The 20,893-nt window shown below is 40.4% G+C and overlaps 1 protein-coding gene across 8 annotated transcripts in view; it reads right to left on the bottom strand.

Moving 5' to 3' along the window:
* Window positions 1–2,761: 2,761 nt before the first annotated feature.
* CADPS2 (calcium dependent secretion activator 2) overlaps window positions 2,762–20,893 on the bottom strand; it is a 591,461-nt gene continuing 573,329 nt past the window's right edge. For all 8 annotated transcript variants that reach the window (XM_075065313.1, XM_075065326.1, XM_075065319.1 and 5 more), the window contains 2 exons: window positions 10,502–10,606; window positions 2,762–3,658 (listed from right to left, as the gene is read on the bottom strand). In XM_075065313.1, the coding sequence (XP_074921414.1) occupies window positions 3,488–3,658; window positions 10,502–10,606 (276 nt within the window). In that variant the 3' untranslated portion in view covers window positions 2,762–3,487. The remainder of the gene's footprint in view (window positions 3,659–10,501; window positions 10,607–20,893) is intronic.

Here is a 20,893-nt window from a genome sequence, read left to right as displayed (position 1 = left end):
AAGCCCGCACATGTGGGATTGCAGTTTCCTTTCTTATGCACTAGAAATCTCCTGTTCAAACCGGAGAATGGGACTGGTCTGCCTATTGTGTATACAATGTAAGGGACTGGATGGTTAGGTTTACACGGAAATTAGACTCTCTTCAAACCACATGCATATTCTGGCTACGCTGCTTTGAGCGGCTCCCGCTGGAATAACCTTTCCTCTTTTGATTAAGGTTGAAAGGGTTGCCCCTCTCCGTGTACTGTTCTGTTCAGTTTGGTGCGCGACAAAATAGCCCCACCTTTAAAAAAAATAAATCCACCGACCAACACTTGCCACCGTGTCTTGCTCATTAACAGCAGCAACGCCACAATAACCCACAAAACGCCGGGGGTTCCCTGACCTTTCCCGCTGCCCTCGCCTGGCAACTCGCCTCTTCCGGGCTGGAAGATGCGCTGCAGGCCGATCAATAGACAAGAAATTCGGCAAACACCCAGGGCAGGTCTGGAGCGCTCCTCGCGAGCCAAGCAATTCACTAACGTGCAATTGTACTCAAGCCCGTGAAGGCAATTTGCAGAACATTAGAGAAAAAAGCTCAGTCGCAGCTCCCGGGGAGTTTGGCCACAGAGCTTCCAAGGGCAGGTACAGCACTTGTTATTGTTTGTCCAAAGGATCAAAAAACACTTTATGGCGCTATAGATTTTCCACAATAGTCTCTCCTCCTCCTCCATAGACGAGGGTGGCCAATTTACTCTGGTCTCTGACAGATTCAGCCGGTAGACTTGGATTTTGCCCGTTATTCCCGAGGGAAAAAGTGAATTTTGTGGGCCTTTTAAGAATGAGAATTGTCACAAATCTCTCCTGATACTTCAGAACAACCCATTTTGTGTCTCTGATCCCAGGGAATCTCTGGTTTGCCACGGGAACGTAGCCCGGCATTTGCTATAAGATTTGTATCGTTGTTCGCGGTTGCCGAGAAGCCAGGAGTTCTTAGGGGCAAGCGCCACCGCGCTCTCTGCGTTCACACATCTCTGCTAACAACAGTACAGCAAAGGAGATTTTTCCAACGTGAATTTCCCAGGACATCCGAGCTTTTTGAGCCGGATCGTGAACAGGGGGGATAATATAAACGGATGATCTGGGAGATTATTGTATATGTAGAACTATCCTAGTATAAAACATAACTTGACTTGTTGCTGCAAAAGGCACACTTGTAAAACGCCACCGATTTAGCGCTTCGGGTCAAAATAGCATCCCTGGATTAAAAAATCCGCGCAGCTAGTGGTCTATTTTCTTGGCGGAAGTTTGCGCGCCTCGTGGAGCGAAGTATTCCCCAGGGTACTGCTGCGAGGGCCGCTCTGGTTAAGGCGGCGTTGGTGCGGTGCACCCCAGGGGTCCCCTGTTCCGCAGGCTTTGGCACGCCCCCCCCCCGGAGCGCCGTGGGACTGGGGTTAGGCACCGGCCATAGGCCTGGGTCGCCAATCCCACTCCCTCCCGCTCTTGAGCGGCTCCGAGCAGCCTGTGAACCATGGACCAGCAGGGAAGAGCGAGCGTTCGCCTGCTGCCGTGTGGAAGCTGCTTCTCTCCAGACCTACACACATTATTCGGGAGCTGGGGTCTGCCTATCCCGCTTCCTTCCCCTTCCCTCCCCCTCTCCAGGGCGCTGCTCCACTGGGCGCAGAGTTTTAGAGCGGGGTGGAGGTGGGAAAGGAACGGGATGCAAACAGCAGCAGCAGCTTCAGAGAATTTGGAAAAATTCACCCTAACGCTCAGTAAAACTCCCCTTTCTCTTTGGCAAAGTGTGTGCGCGCAGCAGCGGCTCTCCCCAAACGCAGGGAGAGGGCTTTAACCCTCTGAGGCGGGGGGACTACTAGTGCACGTCGCAAGAGCACTTACTTGCTACAGCAGCAAATGAAATCCCCTCTCCTGATGGGTTCGGGGCAATGAAAATTAAAGGCGATTCAGCAGGGACAATCTGGGAAGGAAGAACAGGAGGCACAGGACCTGGAAAACTGTACCTCTCCTCGTCCCTGTGAAGAGGCAGGACATGGATGGTTTTCAACAGCAAATGATGTTTGATTTTCCTCTGTATTTCATTTAAACAAACTCCTTTTCGGTTTGGGTGCCAGGAGAGCAGCAGGGAGTAATTGTCGTTTTCTTTTGTAAGTAGCTGAGCTCTGCAGAAGTGTAACCTGCCTGCCCCTGTTCTGCACAGTTTATATGCACACTTAAAAACCAACTCAGTTAACGGCTCAAAAACTTTTCAATTCATCAGGCCCTTTGCCCTTCCAGAACCCCTCTGAAGTTCCACAACTGTCACTGCAAGGAAACTTCATGTAAGCTGCACAATTTTTTAATTGTTCTGTGTTTAAAACACATCGCTCTGTTAAATTAAGCACAGACATTTAGTGTCAATGGGCACTTCACTAACTTCTTCCCACTCCTCCTTCTGATATTGCTCTTTCAGAATTCCTAGAGATCTCATCCATATGAAGATTCATACATGTTCTCTGAAAATAAACACGGGGGTATTTTTTTTTTTATAGAAACAGCAAATTTTGAGAAAACCTTGTCTGATTCTGTCAAACTCTCACCAAAGGCATGAGAATATAGATATTTGTTTATAGAACACTGCCATGGGCTCAGACAAAAGCAGGGTATCAAATACAAGCATTCAGAAATAGCTTATTTGTTTTTATAAGAAAAAACTAGGTGACAGTTTGAATGATTTGAAATACTGAAAACATCTTTTAATTTTAGAATTCTATACAAACTTGGATAGATACAGACGCAGTCATGACAAAATGTGTTCTTATTGCCTGCAAAATTTCACATAGAAATAGAAACACTGATAGCAAGCTTACTGACATCCAGCATGATGAGATATCCTTAAACTTGCACTATGAATGTAGGGAAACAAGACACAACACTCATAAGTAATTTATGTGCATTTTGTAGTCCCTGGAGTCTTCTTATTTACACATCAAACTCAAAGCACCGTGAACCAAGATCTAAGTTTTTAATGCACATCACACAATAATGAAAAATTAAGTACAAAACAAGAAAAAAATATATAAAGTGTAATCCTGAAAACACACTGTTTTTTAACAAGGGCACTGAATTATTCCAAGAATGATTTCCTGTATAATTGTGTATTATTTGTATTGTTTTCTGCACAGGACATCACTATTTGATGGAGGAGTTACAGGAACAAATGGTAACTCTAACAAAAGGTAAAGAAACATAATCACAAGTGGAACTCAAACTTCATGCCAACATTCTCACAGTTCTAAGCAAAGCTATACATTGAAATATGCTAAAATCATTGTCCTCAAAAAATTCTTGGCATTTTTGCTCCCAATAATTCTGCTTTCAGATTTAAAAAAGTGGAATGAATTACATTTTTGGTACTCAAGTGTTATAAAGCGAAACTATAAATGCAAATACAAGGACAAGTTACAAAACAAACACCTAGTGTTGATATTCTAGATGAAATATCTCACTATCATCCTTCTTCTTCATCGCTGTCTTTCATGGTGATACCCTGAAGTCCTCCTCCATCAGTGACTGAGACTGTGGCCTCCTCTACTGTAAGACGGCTGTGAACAGTATCATAGGTTTTACTGTTCAGTGTTCCTTCCAGCACACCCTGCAATCTGAAATCTCGGTAGGTTTTCTGTAGCAAGAAGAGAGAACATTCAAAATGCACCACTGGATTTTCCCAGGAAGCCCACGCATAGTCACTGCATAAAGTGTCCAATTATACCATTATTAAAATAGTTTCATTCCTTTTAAGAATAAAGGCCTAGGCTTTCATTTTTGGGTCAGAGCTCAGCACTTTCTGAAAACTAGGTCCTTTTAAAACATATCAAGATGACCCCTCCAAAATACAAGGTACCCAAAATCACTAATCACTTTTGAAAATTGGGGCCACAGAACACAACCACCACCAACCATGCTGTGTATCCATATAAGCAACTTATTGTCATAATCATCTGTGAACTTGTACATATGACTCTGTTATACCTGTCAAGTCAGGAGAGATGTGAAGTGATAATAAGCCACCTTACTAGAAACATTATATAGTTCATGTTACCAAGATGTATTAGCAATTATTTCTTTAAGGTAGTTATCAACTTTTTCCTCTTGTGCATCATTTTGAAAGAAAGAATGCTTTTCATGGATCAGTTCCCTTCCAATACAATAATCCCCTAAATACTTAGTTCCCAAAGACCTTCTCTACATTTTGATCTCTTACACTGATCCAGCTTTCAATAGTGGTAGCAACCACGGAAGTGGACAGAGGTGTTAACAGTCTGTTGTCTAACTTGGGGTAATTTTTGCAAAACTGTAGACAATGCTAAATTGTTTCATTCTATGAACACCAGAAAAGGGTCCATTGTCCCCAAATTAAAAATCATTCCTTTAAGGTGTTATGTTTTGTGTTAAGCTTCCATACTTCACTCAGTGCATATTTTGCAATAACTCTGTAGTTCCCTCATTCATTCAGAGGTAACCTGATAAAGAGCTTGTGAATGTCTAAACAAATTGGCATCATTCTGTTAAATCAGTCTTAAAAGTACAGCATTTTGAAGCTGACGTCTACAGTTGTATATTCAATTATGAATTTGGCTACAGCTACTGTTTACCATTCAGCAGAAAAGCTCAACACCTGAACTCTTTCCTCATAATATAATTTCCTTTTCAGTTATCTCTGCATTATAAACCAGGTGTTTATGAAAATACATTTGAAAACAAGTTTTAAGATGTGTTCTGTATCCTGTGATGTAACAGTTTCTATGGTCACTGCTTAAAAAAAGAAAAAGCCAGAGTAAATGCTCACTTAAATTGCAGATCATCTACATATCCTTCCTTTTGTTCACTTCTCAAGGTTTTGTTTCCCTGATGCATAGATTTGACATGACATAGCAAAGGCTACTGTTTCATTTGACTTTCTGTGTTGGGCAAGAAGATGAAGGAGGAACCACATTATTCAGTGATGATGTCTAAAAGGAGGCAGGCAGCTCTGCAGCAGTGAAAATCCAACACACACACTGCCATTTTTTCTGGTAGCACTGGTTTGGGCTTACAATGTACATGGAAAAGGCTATAAGAGAAGAGGACCAGGGAAGGTCTAAAGTCCCACAATTCCTTACTACTTTGTTTACTTTTACCACTGCCTATTATCCTATATGGATCCATTTTGCTGACTTTTCCCTGTCCCATTGATTCTGCCCCCTAGTCCATCCAAAACTCAGTTATCAAGTTTTTCATTCTTCCAATGCTCTGACTAAATCACTCCTACTGATTCTCGATCCAGATTTAATTTTTTTGCATTCATATTATATGCCTATTGAATAATCTCCTGTAGATGCACTGAGATTTCAGTGCAATAAAATCAACAATAAAGTAACTATAACTCAGGGTAACCCAACCAATCCCAATAAGGAGCCTATCTTTCCAGGGAACCCCTCCTTAACCAACTCCCTTAGACTAATCCTGGGTTAACTGCTGAGGTCTGCAGCCTTCCATGAACATCACTGTTGTTTCTCTGTTGGATCAAAGAGGGAGTATATGTTCCAGAGCTGAAGACCTTCTACTGATATGGCTCTGTTCTCAGCCCCAAAATGAACATATCAGTTTGATCATCTCAGTTGATTTCAATTGCTGTGCTCTCTCTCTCTCTCTCACAGTTTATATAAAAACCTTGAATTGCATTGAATAGGTAGCCACTGCACTCAACAGAACATAGGTATAGCGTGCTCCCCAAAGGAAATCCTTTAAGCCAGTGCCACTTTAAGCTGTATTCTGAACCATACTGAGATCAAAGTTCTACTCATCACTTTCAAATCTCTCCAGAACTTCATCACTGCTCAGATCTCTTTCATCTCTACTTATGACCCTTCCCACTTCATGCACTCTATGTTTCCTTTCCAATCACTTGATTTATGTCCCACATCACTATAGCCTTCTTTCATGACATCCTCTATGCCTGATATTGCTTGTGCAAGTACAAAGCTCAGAGATATCCATTTTAATTCAAAACTTTAACCTATGCCCCCAAGTCTCCACATTTTAGAGTTTATGAGTTCCCTTGTGGGTTTTTATATTTTGGGTCTGAGCAAAGTGGGTGCACTTTTCCATTAAATGAGGAAACAAGTATGGGACAACAAACAGAAAATGCTGTAGTCTCTGGATACAGTCACTCACTGTATTTCATTACTGTAAATACAGTAGGATTTTCACTTTTTCAGAATTCTCCTTTTACATGACTTTTAAGGATTGATTTTGCAACCATTATCCAGACAAATCTCCCATTGATTTCAGAGGAACTTTTACCTCATCATAGACTTCAGCATCAGCCCCACTGATATATTCTCAATTCAATGTAGCGGCCTTTCGTGGTGCAACTGCTGTTATTGTTAAAAGCCGTTGCACATCTAAAGCATCTCAGGATCATTTGGCAGTTTTAGAATTTTATTAGTATTTCTCCTAAGGTAGCCTCTGCTGGCCAGCTGGGGAAAGAATATTCCTTATCCTTCAGACTACATTTTTGCCTTCTGTGTGCATGTTCATGTGCTCTATTGTTCTTGGCATGAATTTAGCACACTGACGCAGAGATCTGGCATACCTCACTTAGTGTACAGCTCTGTGCAAACTGATGGTACTCTATAAATAAAACAATAAAAATAATTATGTAATATGAAGTAATTGTCACTCAATCACATTTCTATCCTGAGGTATCTCTAGTGTCCAAGTAACAGCCTTTTTTCTTGAATTCCAAGCTCTGATTACCTTCCAAGAAAAAAGCCTTTTCATTTACTTAAATCCAGTTTCTTTCCTTTTAAATTTCCATGAGTGTCCCTGGGTTCTGTTGTTATTTAGCTCAAACCCATCTTAAAGACTTTGTGATCATTCTTTAGGCATTTATAAAATACAACAAGGTTTCCTCTTGGTATCTTTTCCGAAGCGTATAGGATTAAACTCTCTTTCTTATGATGGTAGTTCAGAGCCTTTGAACAACTTATACAGCTCCTTCTGGACCTTCTCCAGAATCTGTATACACAGATGGATGTAAAGTGATGCAGATGAGATTTTAGGACCTTTTCTACACTAGAGACCATAGACATTTAAACCAACTTTGGAACCCTCTCTCACATGCCCATAACACTCTGCATGTCCAGCCACAAAGTTGCTATCAGTTTTGCACAGGTGTTCACTGCACTTCCTCTAAGCAAGGGTAACCACCGTGTCACTTTGTAGTTTTAATGTAGACAACAGTACTGGCATAGTTGGTCCTGCCATCTACTGACTCACAGTGCACCAGCCTTAAGTGTCTGTGTCATAAAGAGATAGTTAAGGGTTAATGTCTCTTTTACCTGTAAAGGGTTAAGAAGCTCAGTAAACCTGGCTGACGCCTGACCAGAGGACCAATGGGGGGACAAGATACTTTCAAATCTTGGTGGAGGGAAGATCTTTGTTTGTGCTCTTTGTTTGGGGGTTGTTGCTCTTGGGACTAAGAGGCACCAGACGTCAATCCAGGCTCTCCAAATCTTTCTGAACTCAGTCTCTCATGTTTCAACTTGTAAGTAATAGCCAGCGCAAGGCTGTTAGTCCTTATTTTGTTTTCTCAAACTTGTAAATTCTTTTTTGCTGAGAGGATTTTACCTCTATGCTGTAACTTTGAACTAAGGCTAGAGGGGGTTCTTGGGCTATATATCTGATTACCCTGTAAGTATTTTCCATCCAGATCTTACAGAGATGATTTTACTTTTCTTTCTTTAATAAAAGCTTTCTTTTTAAAGACTGATTGATTTTTTTCCTTGTTTTAAGATCCAGGGATTGGATCTGGACCTCACAGGGGATTGGGGGGGGGGCAAAAGAAGGGGAATGGTTAATTTCTCCTTGTTTTAAGATGCCAAGGCGCCAAATCGGATCGCGGGGGTGGGGCAGACAGTGCGTACAGGGTGAATCGGGGGTGGGGCGCCCTTTCAGACCCGCGCTGGGCCTCGGCGGCGGGGGATGCACGGTCTCGCTGGGAGTGGGGGGCGAACGGAGGAGCGGAGAGTGGATTTGGATCTGCCCCTCACCAGGGATTGAGGGGGGGTCCCCAAACCCCCGCAATACGGAAGGGAATGGTTTAATTTCTCTGCTTGTTTTAAAGATTCCAAGGGGCATTGGATCTGCGACTGCACGCCAGGGATTGGGATGGGGGGCAAAGGAAGGGGAAACTGGTTTTAATTTCTCCTTGTTTTACAGATCCAAGGGGATTAGGATCGTGAAACCTTACCGAGGGATGGCGGGGGGGGGCCAAAGGAGAGGGATTGGTTACATTTCTTCTGTTTTCAAGATCCATCAGGGATTTGCGATCCTGTTGTTGCATCCCAGAGGAATTGGTGAGTCTCGGCTCCAATGTCAACCCATGGAGGGGAAATGTTTTGGGGGGAAGAACGTGCCCAGACCAGACACTTGAATTCTGGATGGCGGCAGTGTACCAGATCTAAGTTAGTAATTAAGCTTAGAAGTGTCCATGCAGGTCCTCACATCTGTACCCTAAAGTTCAGAGTGGGGAAGGAACCTTGACAGTCCGTTTAGGTAAATCTTTTGGACTCTATGGACTTGGGGTCCATTTTTCCAGAAGCTCCCCCTTGTATAATTTTGCCTTTACCTCTCACTGTGCGCACTTCTTGTACTCCATGAGCTCTTTAGCCCTGGAGGAGAGCACGTGATGTTTCCACTCTTGTCCTTCCTTGAGAAAAACTTTGAATTCCACAAGAGGGCTCTCACTGGAGTCACCACTCACAGTGTGTCTTGATTATGCTGTTATCAGCCAGTGGCCTGAAAGGAAATTGGTTCAACTGAAACCAATGGCGCAGGACCTGGCTCTAAGATGGCAAAGCTAAATTTGGATGGCCTGTTGGGCTGATGCTGGTGTAAGCATGGCAACATCTGCCATATTCAATCATTTTTCCACTTTACAATGAAAATTCCAAATGTAACTCCGGTGTCCAAGAGATGAAATTCCCCTGATGTTACAGCCATGACTTTAACTGTACAACATGATAATTTGGGGAAAACATTATCACTGAGACCAAGAACTTCTTATTGGACCTTTGTATAGATAACAAGTACATTAAGAACTACAATAGTAAGGATTAAAAAAGTTTGGAAAGAGACACAAATTCCTCTGACTCGAGGCAAAAGCCAGTTACTCTCTGATGGGGGGGTTAGAAAGAAACTTTCCAAGAGGTCAGGTTATCCAATAATTGTATAATGCAGGATATTTGCACTTTCCTCTGAAGCATTTGGCACTAGCCACCGTCAGTGATAGACACTGGACTGGAGAGACCACTGATCTCACTCAATATGGCAATTCCTTTGTTCCTAATTCTACTGGTGCTCTACCTGGCCTAAGAAAAATTAGGAAATTCTACCCAATACTTGTACAATGTTCTCCAGGCTGAACCTAATACATCACAATACATAATGAAATAGAAAAATTAATTAAAAAATAGTTACCATCCACTTTCTTAAGGGCAGGAGGAGTAAGTGTACTATTGTAATTGTCAAGATAAAAATAGCAGCTTTCATTAATACAACCACTAATACCTCGTGTAAGGTGTACAGCACGAAGTCCCTATACAAATTGTTCCAGTCTGTTCCAGGTAAGGATTTGTAATTGAAATGGTAGACATAATGCAGTCAACATATTTCTTCACTGTAACTGATCATTTGATTCCTCTGTAGTGAGGTTACAATGGACAGTAACTACTCGTTCAGGGAAAGGTGTTCACTGCAACTGAATGCAATAACTCTTTGTCTAGGCAGCAGGAAAAAGAGGACAGGGCTCTTTTAAGCATCTGTACTTCATCTGGGTTATGAGGGAGAGGAGGAGAAGGACAGACTCATCTGAGTGGAGCCAAGGGGGAAACAGGAAGAGGCTGGGCCAGGGAGAATCACTGACTCACAATGTGCACCAGGGGAACGGGAGGGTATTAATACCCCTCTTGCATTCCATAAGGCTCTCTCTCAATCACCGATCAGTAGCATCTACCCTCCCCCCCAGGGGATCAGAGTAGAACCAGATTTTATGATCTTCTGTGGGCTTGCCCTCGTTGCCCTTTTTCATTTGGGGCTGGCAAGGAATTTTTCCCTCACTGTCAAGATTGGCTGAAGGGAAGTGAGTTTTTTCCACCTTTCCCGTAGCAGCAGGTCAGGGGTGAAGTAGGTAATGAGGATAGGTCTAGATATCACAATTTAGTAGGTGTGGCAGGTGTCCAGTGCAGGTACTTATTACAGAAGGGATATGGTTCCCTGACAGACAGAGCTGGAAGTGGGTTTAGGGCAGTAACCAAAGGGGGTTGAAACCCTGATAAAAAGTAGCAACTTGTTTCACTATATATGTCTGGATTTGCACAGTGATCCATGTTTATCTATAGTAGTTTATTTTCTATTAACTATCCCTCACTTTTCTCTTTAATGCCATTTTGGAATCTAATTCAAATATATTTTTGTTTACCTTCACTATCTTGATGAGAGTCTTCAGCTGGTAGATGTGAAGCTGAAGGTCTAATCTATCAGCCAGCCACATACATATGACTTTCATGGAGCTGCTGTACCATTGCTAGAAAGAAGGGTGAAAAAAAACAAAAACAACAACAATTCTGAAGTATTCATTTAACATATTTGGTAATGAGCATAGATCAGCACTTGAAGTCACTAGTGATATAATTTTCTGTTAAGAGAATTGTGTGTGTTGCTAGGAAATCAACTAACTTGACCTAGACTTATAGGCATAATTTACGGGTGGACAGGGGGGCGTTGCTCCCCTAAAACTACAAGTCTCAGGCAGGGGCTGAATTTGCCCTCCCAGGCACAGCCTTATTGGTCTGACTGGAGCTGCCCCCCAACAGCCTCCAAAAAAAAATATATAGAAGTCAAACTACGCCTATTCCTGGACTGTTTTACATTAATTAGAACTCACTATGCTGTCTTTGAGTTTTAACAAATTAATGTGAAATAGTGTTTTGCACTTTGCTGTCTGTCAGTAAGAATGGGTATTAAACACACATATGGAAGAACTGACTGCTGAAACAGTAGGGGAAAATGCAGTAAGATTAGCTTTAAAGAAAGATTTTGCTGTGTTTCAGGTTTTCCATATCAAACAAGAAAACATCTAATATAGAATAAGGGCATCTAGCGATGAGCCAAAAATCCTGAAGTCCTTATTCTGTTTTTACTCACTCCTGACTTTGGGAAATCACCCTAAAGTCAATGGGAGTTTTACTTCAGTAAAACCAGAAACAGACAACAAAAAAAGTATGCTGTTCAGGATTTTGCATTCCATTTGTTACTAATTATATTACAGGATATCTCTTCTTCCTTTTGCATGCTAGGCATGTGTGTAAACATTTTCACTGAATGCTTTATAATTGGATATTGCAAAAATAATCTTACTGCAGTTGGTGCTCATTTTATCATAAAAATAATGTCCAGCTCAAATATACCAGTGGTCAAGAAGATACAGCACCAAGTTGCATTAAAATTAACTAAAGTTAACAGAGTTTTTACAAGATGTTGTAGCAGTTTCTCTCTCTCTCATGTAAACTACTAACCAGATGTCACTCAGTCAAAGTACAAAAAAGGAAGGGTCTTGTTTCATTTTAGGAATAAGAAATTACACTTTGAGAGAGTTCATTTCTCATCCTTATTTATAGTCTCTCCCCCACAGAGAGGAGGCTTAAATCCTTTCCTGTTGTAATTTCCTGTCCCCTTACAACATACACAGATATGTAAAGAAGAGAAACATTGTGTGTTTACGTTTTAAAATGTAGCATACAATACAAGGTGCATATATTAACGAAGTTCGAAGGGTGGCTACTGTATGTAGCTTTAGCACTCTCTGAATATTGTAAGACCAATTAAAAATATTGAAAGATCTAACACAATGTGGGTTTTGGATTTCATCTAACTAATGATAAAAGTAGCACTCCTTATACCAAAAATGCCAGCCTGGTGTAACAAGCTTTTTTAAATACTTTTCCTTTATAGTAAATAAAATAAATCTAGACTCAGAAGTGATTAGCAATCAGCTTTAAGAAATGTTTGTAATGATTAAAAATAAGATTTTCATATAATATTGACTTGTATTTATTAAGGTTGCTTTAACAATTTTGTTTAATATGTATAAAAGATATTTTAATTACATATCATTGGAAATAAATTAATTTTATTTTTTTCAAATGTGTTCTTATTAATTTATTATTATATTGAACTGAACAAACACACTGAATAAAATGCATGTGCTTATACAAATCTCATAAAATGAAGTAACTTGATTTGTTTAATATTATGTAGAGTTGATTTAGTATCCATGGAACATTGATCCGGATCACTGAAATAGACATTCCTTAATAGAGTTTCTTTTCTTTTATTAGTTACACACTTATTTTAGGGTTTTCATTACAATTACTTCACATTTTTTTGAAATAATGGATAATGGGGCCTTATTCAAGTAAAGGCTGATCCAGGATGATTGTCTCGTACTATAACAAACAGCAAATACGTGAATTCACTTGCTGGACTCTGCTGACATGATAAACTTGAAATGTCATATAGCCATGCATTTTCTCTGGACTCTCTACTGTTCTTTGAAACAAGATGGACCTAATCTATCCTCTTGTTGCTTGGGTGTTACACATCTTAATCTTGCATAGGGGAGAAACACAGAACATGATTCTATCAATTAATTTTCAAGAAATGATTATTATTCCATGAGAAAAAACCTGCATAACATGAGCTACAATTTACTTCTGCTAAGGGGGTTGTGTTGAAATAATTAGTAAGGAATGAATGAGCAAGCTGCAGATACTGTGATAAATTCTGTGATTGGTTATCCTCATGTAACACTATTGAAATTAACGGAGTTGTAGAAGGAAAATTGAGAACAGAACCTGTCTCATTCTCTCAAAATGTGTGTATTTTCAAAAAATCCAGATATGTAAATGAAAACTGCCATAGAATGCAAATTTGTTACATCACCCTACTAAGACAGACAGATTGAAAACACAGCCAAGAAACTAAAATTACTGCTTTATATTAGTCCAGCTAAATTTGGAGACTAAAGAATAAATGCTGCTCAGGCAATATTTGAGAGGCAAATAAAAATTAACTTTATCCCAACATTGTATAAATAGGATTATCAATACACCAGGGCAAAAAAGCATTTTTATAATTAACACAAAAATGTTAAAATGTTAAAATAAAAATCATTGAAAAATTCTTAGCCTAGTTTTAACAAGTTAACCATATACAGGAAAATCATACTGTGAAATTACCATTAAACAATATTAACTGATATTATATATCAAAACACATGAAGAAAACATTTAAAAAGCATTACATGGAAAATGACATTCAAATTTTAAAGTCAGAATTGTCATAGTATTTTTACAAGAATCACAGCTAGCGTATTTTCAGGGTCTCTCCTCTCCCGCCCCACCAGTAGCATTGCTAGAAAGAATACCTGTTACTTTCTGGTCTCTGATACACAGACTTCGGGCATGTTTCCCTATTTCTGTTTTTTAAAATGGTGTTAAAAAAAGCACAGTGCTACAAACTCAGAGGGAGTTGGAAAGCAGGCCATGCATTTTGACCATCATCAGTATAGTTTACAGGCAGAGTATGCACCCAACGTGTCATTTGGAAGATCTGTTGCAAACTCACTTGTAACCTTTAGCAGTCAGATAATGGCCTTTAGCTTTCAAAGTTTTTAAATAAAAACAGTTCCTTTTTAACTGGTAAAAATGCACTTTCCCCTTTCTAACAATGACACTGGAAGGGCAGTAAGTCTCTTGTAGATGTCAATGATAACGGTATTAGTGGCTTATTCTTTGCTGTGGTCTATGCAGGCATAAAGCAGTAAGTGAATATTATATTTTTTTTCACATCAGTGCATGACAGCAGCCAACCACTTTAAGAAAAAAATATACTATTTTTTTCTTATTCATGGTTCATCCAGCTCCTGTAAGGGCATGCATTACTCACTTCAATTTTCCAGAGATATCTCTTTTAAAGTAAAAATAAGAGAAAAGGAAAGGCTAGGGTTGACTCTGTGAGACCCCTGTATTTATTCACACTTATTGTGCATGACTGTAGACTGGTAAATCATATTAGCAGCCTCTCTCCCCATCAAGCTGCTACTTGCTTTCCAGCCCTGGGAAGGTTCAACAAATCAACAGGAGCACGGAAAACAGAACATCAGTCTAATCTAGTGTTTAAGGTGAAGTTTTCAAACCCAATCTAAGAAGATCTTTAGAGCAAGCAACAAGCTGAAGGGCTCAGAAGGTGGTATTGACAATGAAAGAGTGTTGAAATATTGAGAAGCGCAGCACTTGTGCATTTTTAATAACAAGAGGGTCAACAAGGACACAACTCCCTCAGTTCCAATAGTTGCCACTGACTATGGAAATTGCCACACCAGGGCTATAAACGCTCTCAGTTCATCAGCTTTCTTAAACACCCTAAACCCCCTCAGTGGACCTTTAGTCTTGAATTAACAAACCAAAGCAATGAAAGAGGGTGCAGCTTGAATGGCTGGCATTGATCCCCAACTGTGTTCAGCACTGCTACAGGCACTGAAAAACTCTCTCCATTGTCAATAGAAATTGACAAACCTCCTCTCCTAAATAGTACAGCTGAGCCAGGCTGGATCCATGCAGCTGTAAAGGGCTCCACTCTCAGGGCCCAGGAGCACTCACAATAGAACAAGCATGAGCTCTTTGTCAGCCCCAGACTCGGCAATTTTCTAACAAGGATTAAAGTTGTTTCGCGGCAGTGCTGGTGAAAAGAGATTTAGCAACATACCGTGCTTTCTTCATGCAAGTTAAAGAGAAGTAGTTAAGGAATTTCATTATTCTGTTGACTATTGGAAATACAAAACAAATATATTAAATATTCACAATCCTTTTTCTGGCCTAATCTATAATGTTTTGAGAATGATTCAATTAAATATAACACTTATCTCCTGAAAGCAAGCACTTCAGATTTAGTTTTGAAGTTTTATTAAAAGGTGCAGCTGTTTGCCACCTGGAATGAGGCCTCAATACATACTAATACACAATGCCTTAGACCTTCTAGGTCTGATATTCCTAAATCTGAATCACAAGACCCCATAGGGTTTCTATATCTTGGCTACTCCTGGCAAACGGGCACTGTCGGGAATGCTGCTTTTGATGAAGTTGTGAGGAAAAAAAATGGTAACATTTTGTGGAAACAAAGCTGTAATATTTTTTCTACTGAAGTGTTTAGCTTCTTATTGATTAGGAATTGGTGCTGAACAAACAATGATAGGTTTTTACCTCCTCCAGCTATGTTTGTCTCAATAGGAACAATAGCAGAGATTATACTTTCCACTGGAAAGATTGTATGTCAAGACAGTGAAAGCTAAACTGTCAGTGTAAAATAATCGAGTGTTTAGAATACTATACCACCTGTATCAAAATGTATTATTATTTAGATGTGTAGCACTAATGGTATGCTAGGGGCTTTAATACATCAGAAAAAAGGTTAAATCATCAAAAGAATAATGAAGTTAGGTTTAAAACATGCAAATTATAAAAAAATAAATAGACACATTAAATAATACAGACATTTTCAATAGACAAAAAGATCGGTTTAGTTACCTAATGTTTCAACCACTCTGTATCTCCCAACTATAAAATACGGATAATGTTATTGACCTACTTTGTAGAGGGGCTTTGAGATCTACTGATGAAACTGCTATACAAGACCCAAGTGTTATTATTATTATTGTATCTTTAAGGACACTTTGAGGGCTTAGGAATTATGGCAAATGTTTTCTTATTTCGGTGCTGCAGTTAGACACCTAACTCCATATGCATACGTCTAAATAAGTGGCTGGATTTCCAGAGTTACTGAACACTCGACTCCCATTGTTTTCAATGAATGTTGTAGATGCTCAGCACCTCTGAAAAATCAGGCCAATTATCTTGGTGACTGCAAACAGATTGAGATGCCTAATTTTATGTATCAAGGTCTGAAAATTTCAGTCTGTTAATTTTTTCAAAATCTGACGTCACAAGTTCTGTTTGCCAAAAGGTGGGAATGGATGACAAGGAACAGAACCCTTAAACAATGAAGTAGCCTATTAACTGGCAATAATCTGCTATTGTTTATGTTGCATTTTGAGTGTCAATAGCTTTCTTTAACTTGTAAAGCTACATTATAACTACAGATAGTTTAATTTATATTTCTAAGGTCTTCAGTCAGGGTGCCAAAAAATCATTTCTATTAACTAAAACACATTTGCTCTAATGCACATCTATATGATACTCAGCTCCCCACTTCATTGCACAAATATTGAAGCATGATAAATATGAAGTTATCCAAGTCTGGGCTTGATCCCACAGCCCTTCCTCAGATAAAACTATTGGATTCAGTGAGAGTACTTCCTAATGGAGGATTGCAGGTTTGTGTTTCACAGGCCATGTCTCAACTTTATGCTGCAGCTGTGTTGGATTATGAAGTTAAGCATTGGAACAGCTTACCTTCAGAGGCTGTGGAATCCTCACTACTGGAGGTTTCTAAGAACAGGTTAGACAAACACCTGTCAGGGATGTTCTAGGTATATTTGGTCCTGCATCAGACAAGAGGATGGACTGGACATCCTCTTGAGAACCCTTCCAGCCCTATATTTCTATGATTCAATATATGGTCTCTCCTCAGCAGCCTAACTGATCTTGGAGACAGGTGGACCTGGTGAAGAATGGAGGTTAATTGTCCCTATGAGACCTTGGAACAGACTGCAGGAACTGGACAGTTCACGCATATGAGCTTCATCTTCTCTGAGCAGCTTCTGCAGATCCTGCCCCTCTCACCTTCCTGATTACTGCAACAGTAACCTAATGGATCTGCCTTGGGGAAGAGGGACTAGGCCCACATCTCCAACCTTGCTGGCCCAAGGGAGAGAGGAGCTAATGGGGAGGGAATAAGAACAAAAGAATGGCCACACTGGATCAGACCAAAGTCTATCTAGCCCCGTATCCTGTCTTCCAACATTGGCAAATGCCAGGTGCTTCAGAGGGAATGAACAGAACAGATAATCATCAAGTGCTCCACCCCCCACTGCCCATTCCAAGCTTCTGGCAAACAGAGGTTAGGGACACCATCTCTGCCCATCTTGGCTAATAGTCATTGATGGACCTATCCTCCATGAACTTATTTAGCTCTCTTTTGAACCCTATTACAGTCCTGGCTTCACAATATCCTCTGGCAAAGAGTTCCACAGGTTGACTGTGCATTGTGTGAAGAATCTGTTCCCTCCAACAGTAATTGGTGTGTGCGGCTGAGGGGGCTTTGTCCACTTTCATCCTAGGGTGGCAGCTCTTTTTCAGAGATATCATCCTGAAGATTCCCATCTTGGACTGCAAGGCCCAGTCACTCTTCTTGGTTACTACTTGACAGCTAGGAGGGGTAGCGGATTCCACTAACTAACTCTTATGGAATTAGGGAGATACTACATATGTGGAGTGCCTCCCTGAGGTGATCCCTTAGCCTCTACATGGGTCAGAGACTCTGCTCCTGGGCAGAGAGCATGGGGGACATGCGACAACAGATCCCTCTGTAGAACCGTTCTTGCGTGTGTATGTGTATGTGAGGGTAGGGGTAGTAGGCATTTGACTAGGCTTCTGCTGCTGTGGAACAAAGCCAAGCCCTGAAGTTCTGGACTCCATGCTGTGGATGCAGGTGGGATCAGCATTTGGCTCTAAAAGGTGGAATCTGGTAAACCCTTTCTACCAGACAAAGGGCTTAGTAACATGAGTATTGGTACTCCTCATGGTTTTAAGCAACTGCAGGAACAGGCTTTAAATATGCAACTTTTAATTTTATTTTGCTCTAAAAAACCTGTCTGTTCTTTATTAGGGGAGCAACTAGAATATTTTTATAGCTGCTCCTGAAACTTTATTTTTATCTTGGTAAAGCAATAATTATTCTACACAGAATTCTTTAAAAAGTAATTGCTTCAGGTAAGCAGTGTATGGAGCCTCACCTTTTAGTCTGAAACATTTTTAGAATCAGGTGGCATTTTTATGCTGCACACATTTTATAGAACACCGAGTGTACAGAGAAGTGATATTTGCGAATATGAATTTGCGGATAGTACTGGAATTAGGTTGCCAGAATTAAGTGTCCTCCATATTTATGGTCACTGCACAGTAGAACATATAGCAAGCATCTGTACTGGAGTAGCTGCTTCTTGGCCTAGATATGCACTTAATATATATATTTGCTAAGCCTGACTATATTATTCTATTATGATACACACACAAAATCAATTAAATGTTACATTTGAAGGTACATTTTAATTGATTCTTTTAAAAAATTCAATATGTTTAAAAAACAAATATTAATAATTGTATGGAAATGATCAGTTAAGGAATAGCCAATAATTGTCTGCCATACAATCCTTCGTCACTCACTATAAGCCTCCCTGTTTTACACACCCAGTCTTAGTTTGGCTAACTCAATTTGTTGTATAATGGAAATATGCTGCTGGATGTGTACTGTTGATTTTGTATGTTATTTTCATTGTGAAGTAAAGATTCAAAAAATAACATAGTTCAAAGGGTATATTAAGATATGTCATCAGATATTTCATAGTGTGATATGACGAAGGGGTAAAATAATATTTTAATGAATGGTGTAATTTGGCGATATAATGTCAATCGATTGCATGGTGCTTTAGGTTTATGTGATTGTAGATAGGCCTAGTAAGTTGTATTTTATAACAACATTAACTATATTGTGTATCCGATAACAAGACGTTTTTTGTAGTGAGTAATGTAATAATATGCTGGAAATGGGTCCCTTCAATAAATAAAATAAAAAAGATTTTCTGATCTCCAGTCATTTGTTATTTTAACATTTGCATACATATCGGACAGTTTTGGGGAGGGCAAAATTAATGTCAGGTGGTGGTGTAAATCTAATGGAATGATAATGGTGAAGGATTATATGAGAATAAAGAAACTGGGTGAATCCTGTAACTATTCGTTTGTAGATGTGTGTGTGCGCGTCTTTAAGGTTCACAGTTTTGTGAAGTGATGACTAATCTTGGTTTTGGGTGCCAACTAGACTCCATTGAAACACACTTCAAACCTTAAAACCTTCTTGTAATGAATATTTTTTGGGGGGAATTTCCTCAATTTGTTTTATTATAAATTTTATCTGGGACATAAGGTCCACAGGAGGGGACCTTTACCGTGACATTTTATGAGGCCCTGTGCATGTGGAGTTGTTTGTGTCTAGGGTTGTATTTGTGTGGATTATGGGGTTAGAGGACAGTGGAAGGGAATGGAGCTTTTTATCTACACTGTAAACCAGGGATCGGCAACCTTTGGCATGCGGCTGGCCAGGGTAAACACGCTGGTGAGTTGGGCCTGTTTGTTTGCCTGTCGCGTACGCAGGTTCAGCCAATCGCGGCTCCCACTGGGTGCGGTTTGGCGTCCCAGGCCAATGGGGGCTATGGAAAGCGGCACAGGCCAAGGGATGTGCTGGCCGCCACCCCCATTGGCCTAGAACAGCGATAAACGGCCAGTGGGAGCCACGATCGGCCAAACCTGTGGACGTGGCAGGTAAACAAACCAGCCTGGCCTGCCAGGGGACTTACCCTGGTGGGCCGTGTGCCAAAGGTTGCCGATCCCTGCTGCAAACTAAGTGCTTAAAGTTGTCTATCTAGAAAATTTTAAATATTTAAAATTTATCATGCATAGACTCTCCATTTCCCCATCCCAATTCCTGTATACCTTCCTACTCAAGTATCTTGCATCCAATTTCTACATCTCCCCCAAACCCCTGGACCCTTTTCTATACCCCTGGCTCCCTGCACTTCCCCCTCTTTCCCCACTGCATGCTCTGCCATCTCCTATCCTCTCATATTCTTCTTCCTCTCACAGATTCCCCAATCCAACACATAGTAGGACAGTTCTAAGTCACCCAGTCTATCCCCCTTGAAACTCACGTCCCCACTTCTACAGGCCTCCTCCTGGACTCCTGTTCATCCACATATCCTCCCTCCACCTCAAATCTCTCCCTCTAATATTTGAAAAAAATGTAGAACATTGCAGTGTGTGTGTGTGTGTGTGTGTGTGTGTATCTGTGTGTGTGTAAATAATTGCTCTGTACAGCCCAAACTGCATCCACAGGTAACAAGAAGGGAGGAGTAGGGAAGAACAATACTGCAACCAGCCACTTCAAAACACTGATAACTGCACAGATCTATTCTCTGCCCAATCCCATTGAAAAGGGAATCAGTACTGGGACTTTTTTTTTCAGCCCGGTAAAGTGACAAACAGACCTTTACTACTTCACAAAGTCTCTTCTCTCCTTACAGCAAGGTGATCAGCTTTCTTCTTGTATCTTGGCCTGTACTTAGAAGGAAGAACACTTCCTTTTCCCCTCAGGGCCCCTCCTCGGGCCTTCCTGTGCCTTTCTTTGTATCCTTACTCAAATGATCCCCTAATTGGTCTCTTCCCTGCCTACTTTAGTGAGGGGTTCATATTATCTACTTTTGTAATTGACCCACCAACACCTCCCTTGCAAAAAAGAAACCCAACAAAAATACTCACCCAAAACACAGAATCCACATGGACAACAATACCAAACAAATTTGAAGTTTGTTGGCTGAGCCATTTTGGAGATAGGAAGAGCCAAATACTGTTAGGATCATTTTAAAAAATATGTCACTGGGGGGAATTTTTAAATCCCATACCTTTAAAATTCTTTCCAAACAACCCAGGAAACTACAGACCCGTTAGTTTAACTTCTGTGCCAGGGAAGATAATGGAGCAAGTAATTAAAGAAATCATCTGCAAACACTTGGAAGGTGGTA

The sequence above is a fragment of the Chelonoidis abingdonii genome, chromosome 1, assembly GCF_003597395.2.
Source record: "Chelonoidis abingdonii isolate Lonesome George chromosome 1, CheloAbing_2.0, whole genome shotgun sequence".
In the NCBI taxonomy this organism is placed as follows: domain Eukaryota; kingdom Metazoa; phylum Chordata; order Testudines; family Testudinidae; genus Chelonoidis; species Chelonoidis abingdonii.
The sequence above is the reverse complement of the archived record's forward strand: the minus strand, read 5'-3'. Positions and strand labels throughout refer to the sequence as shown.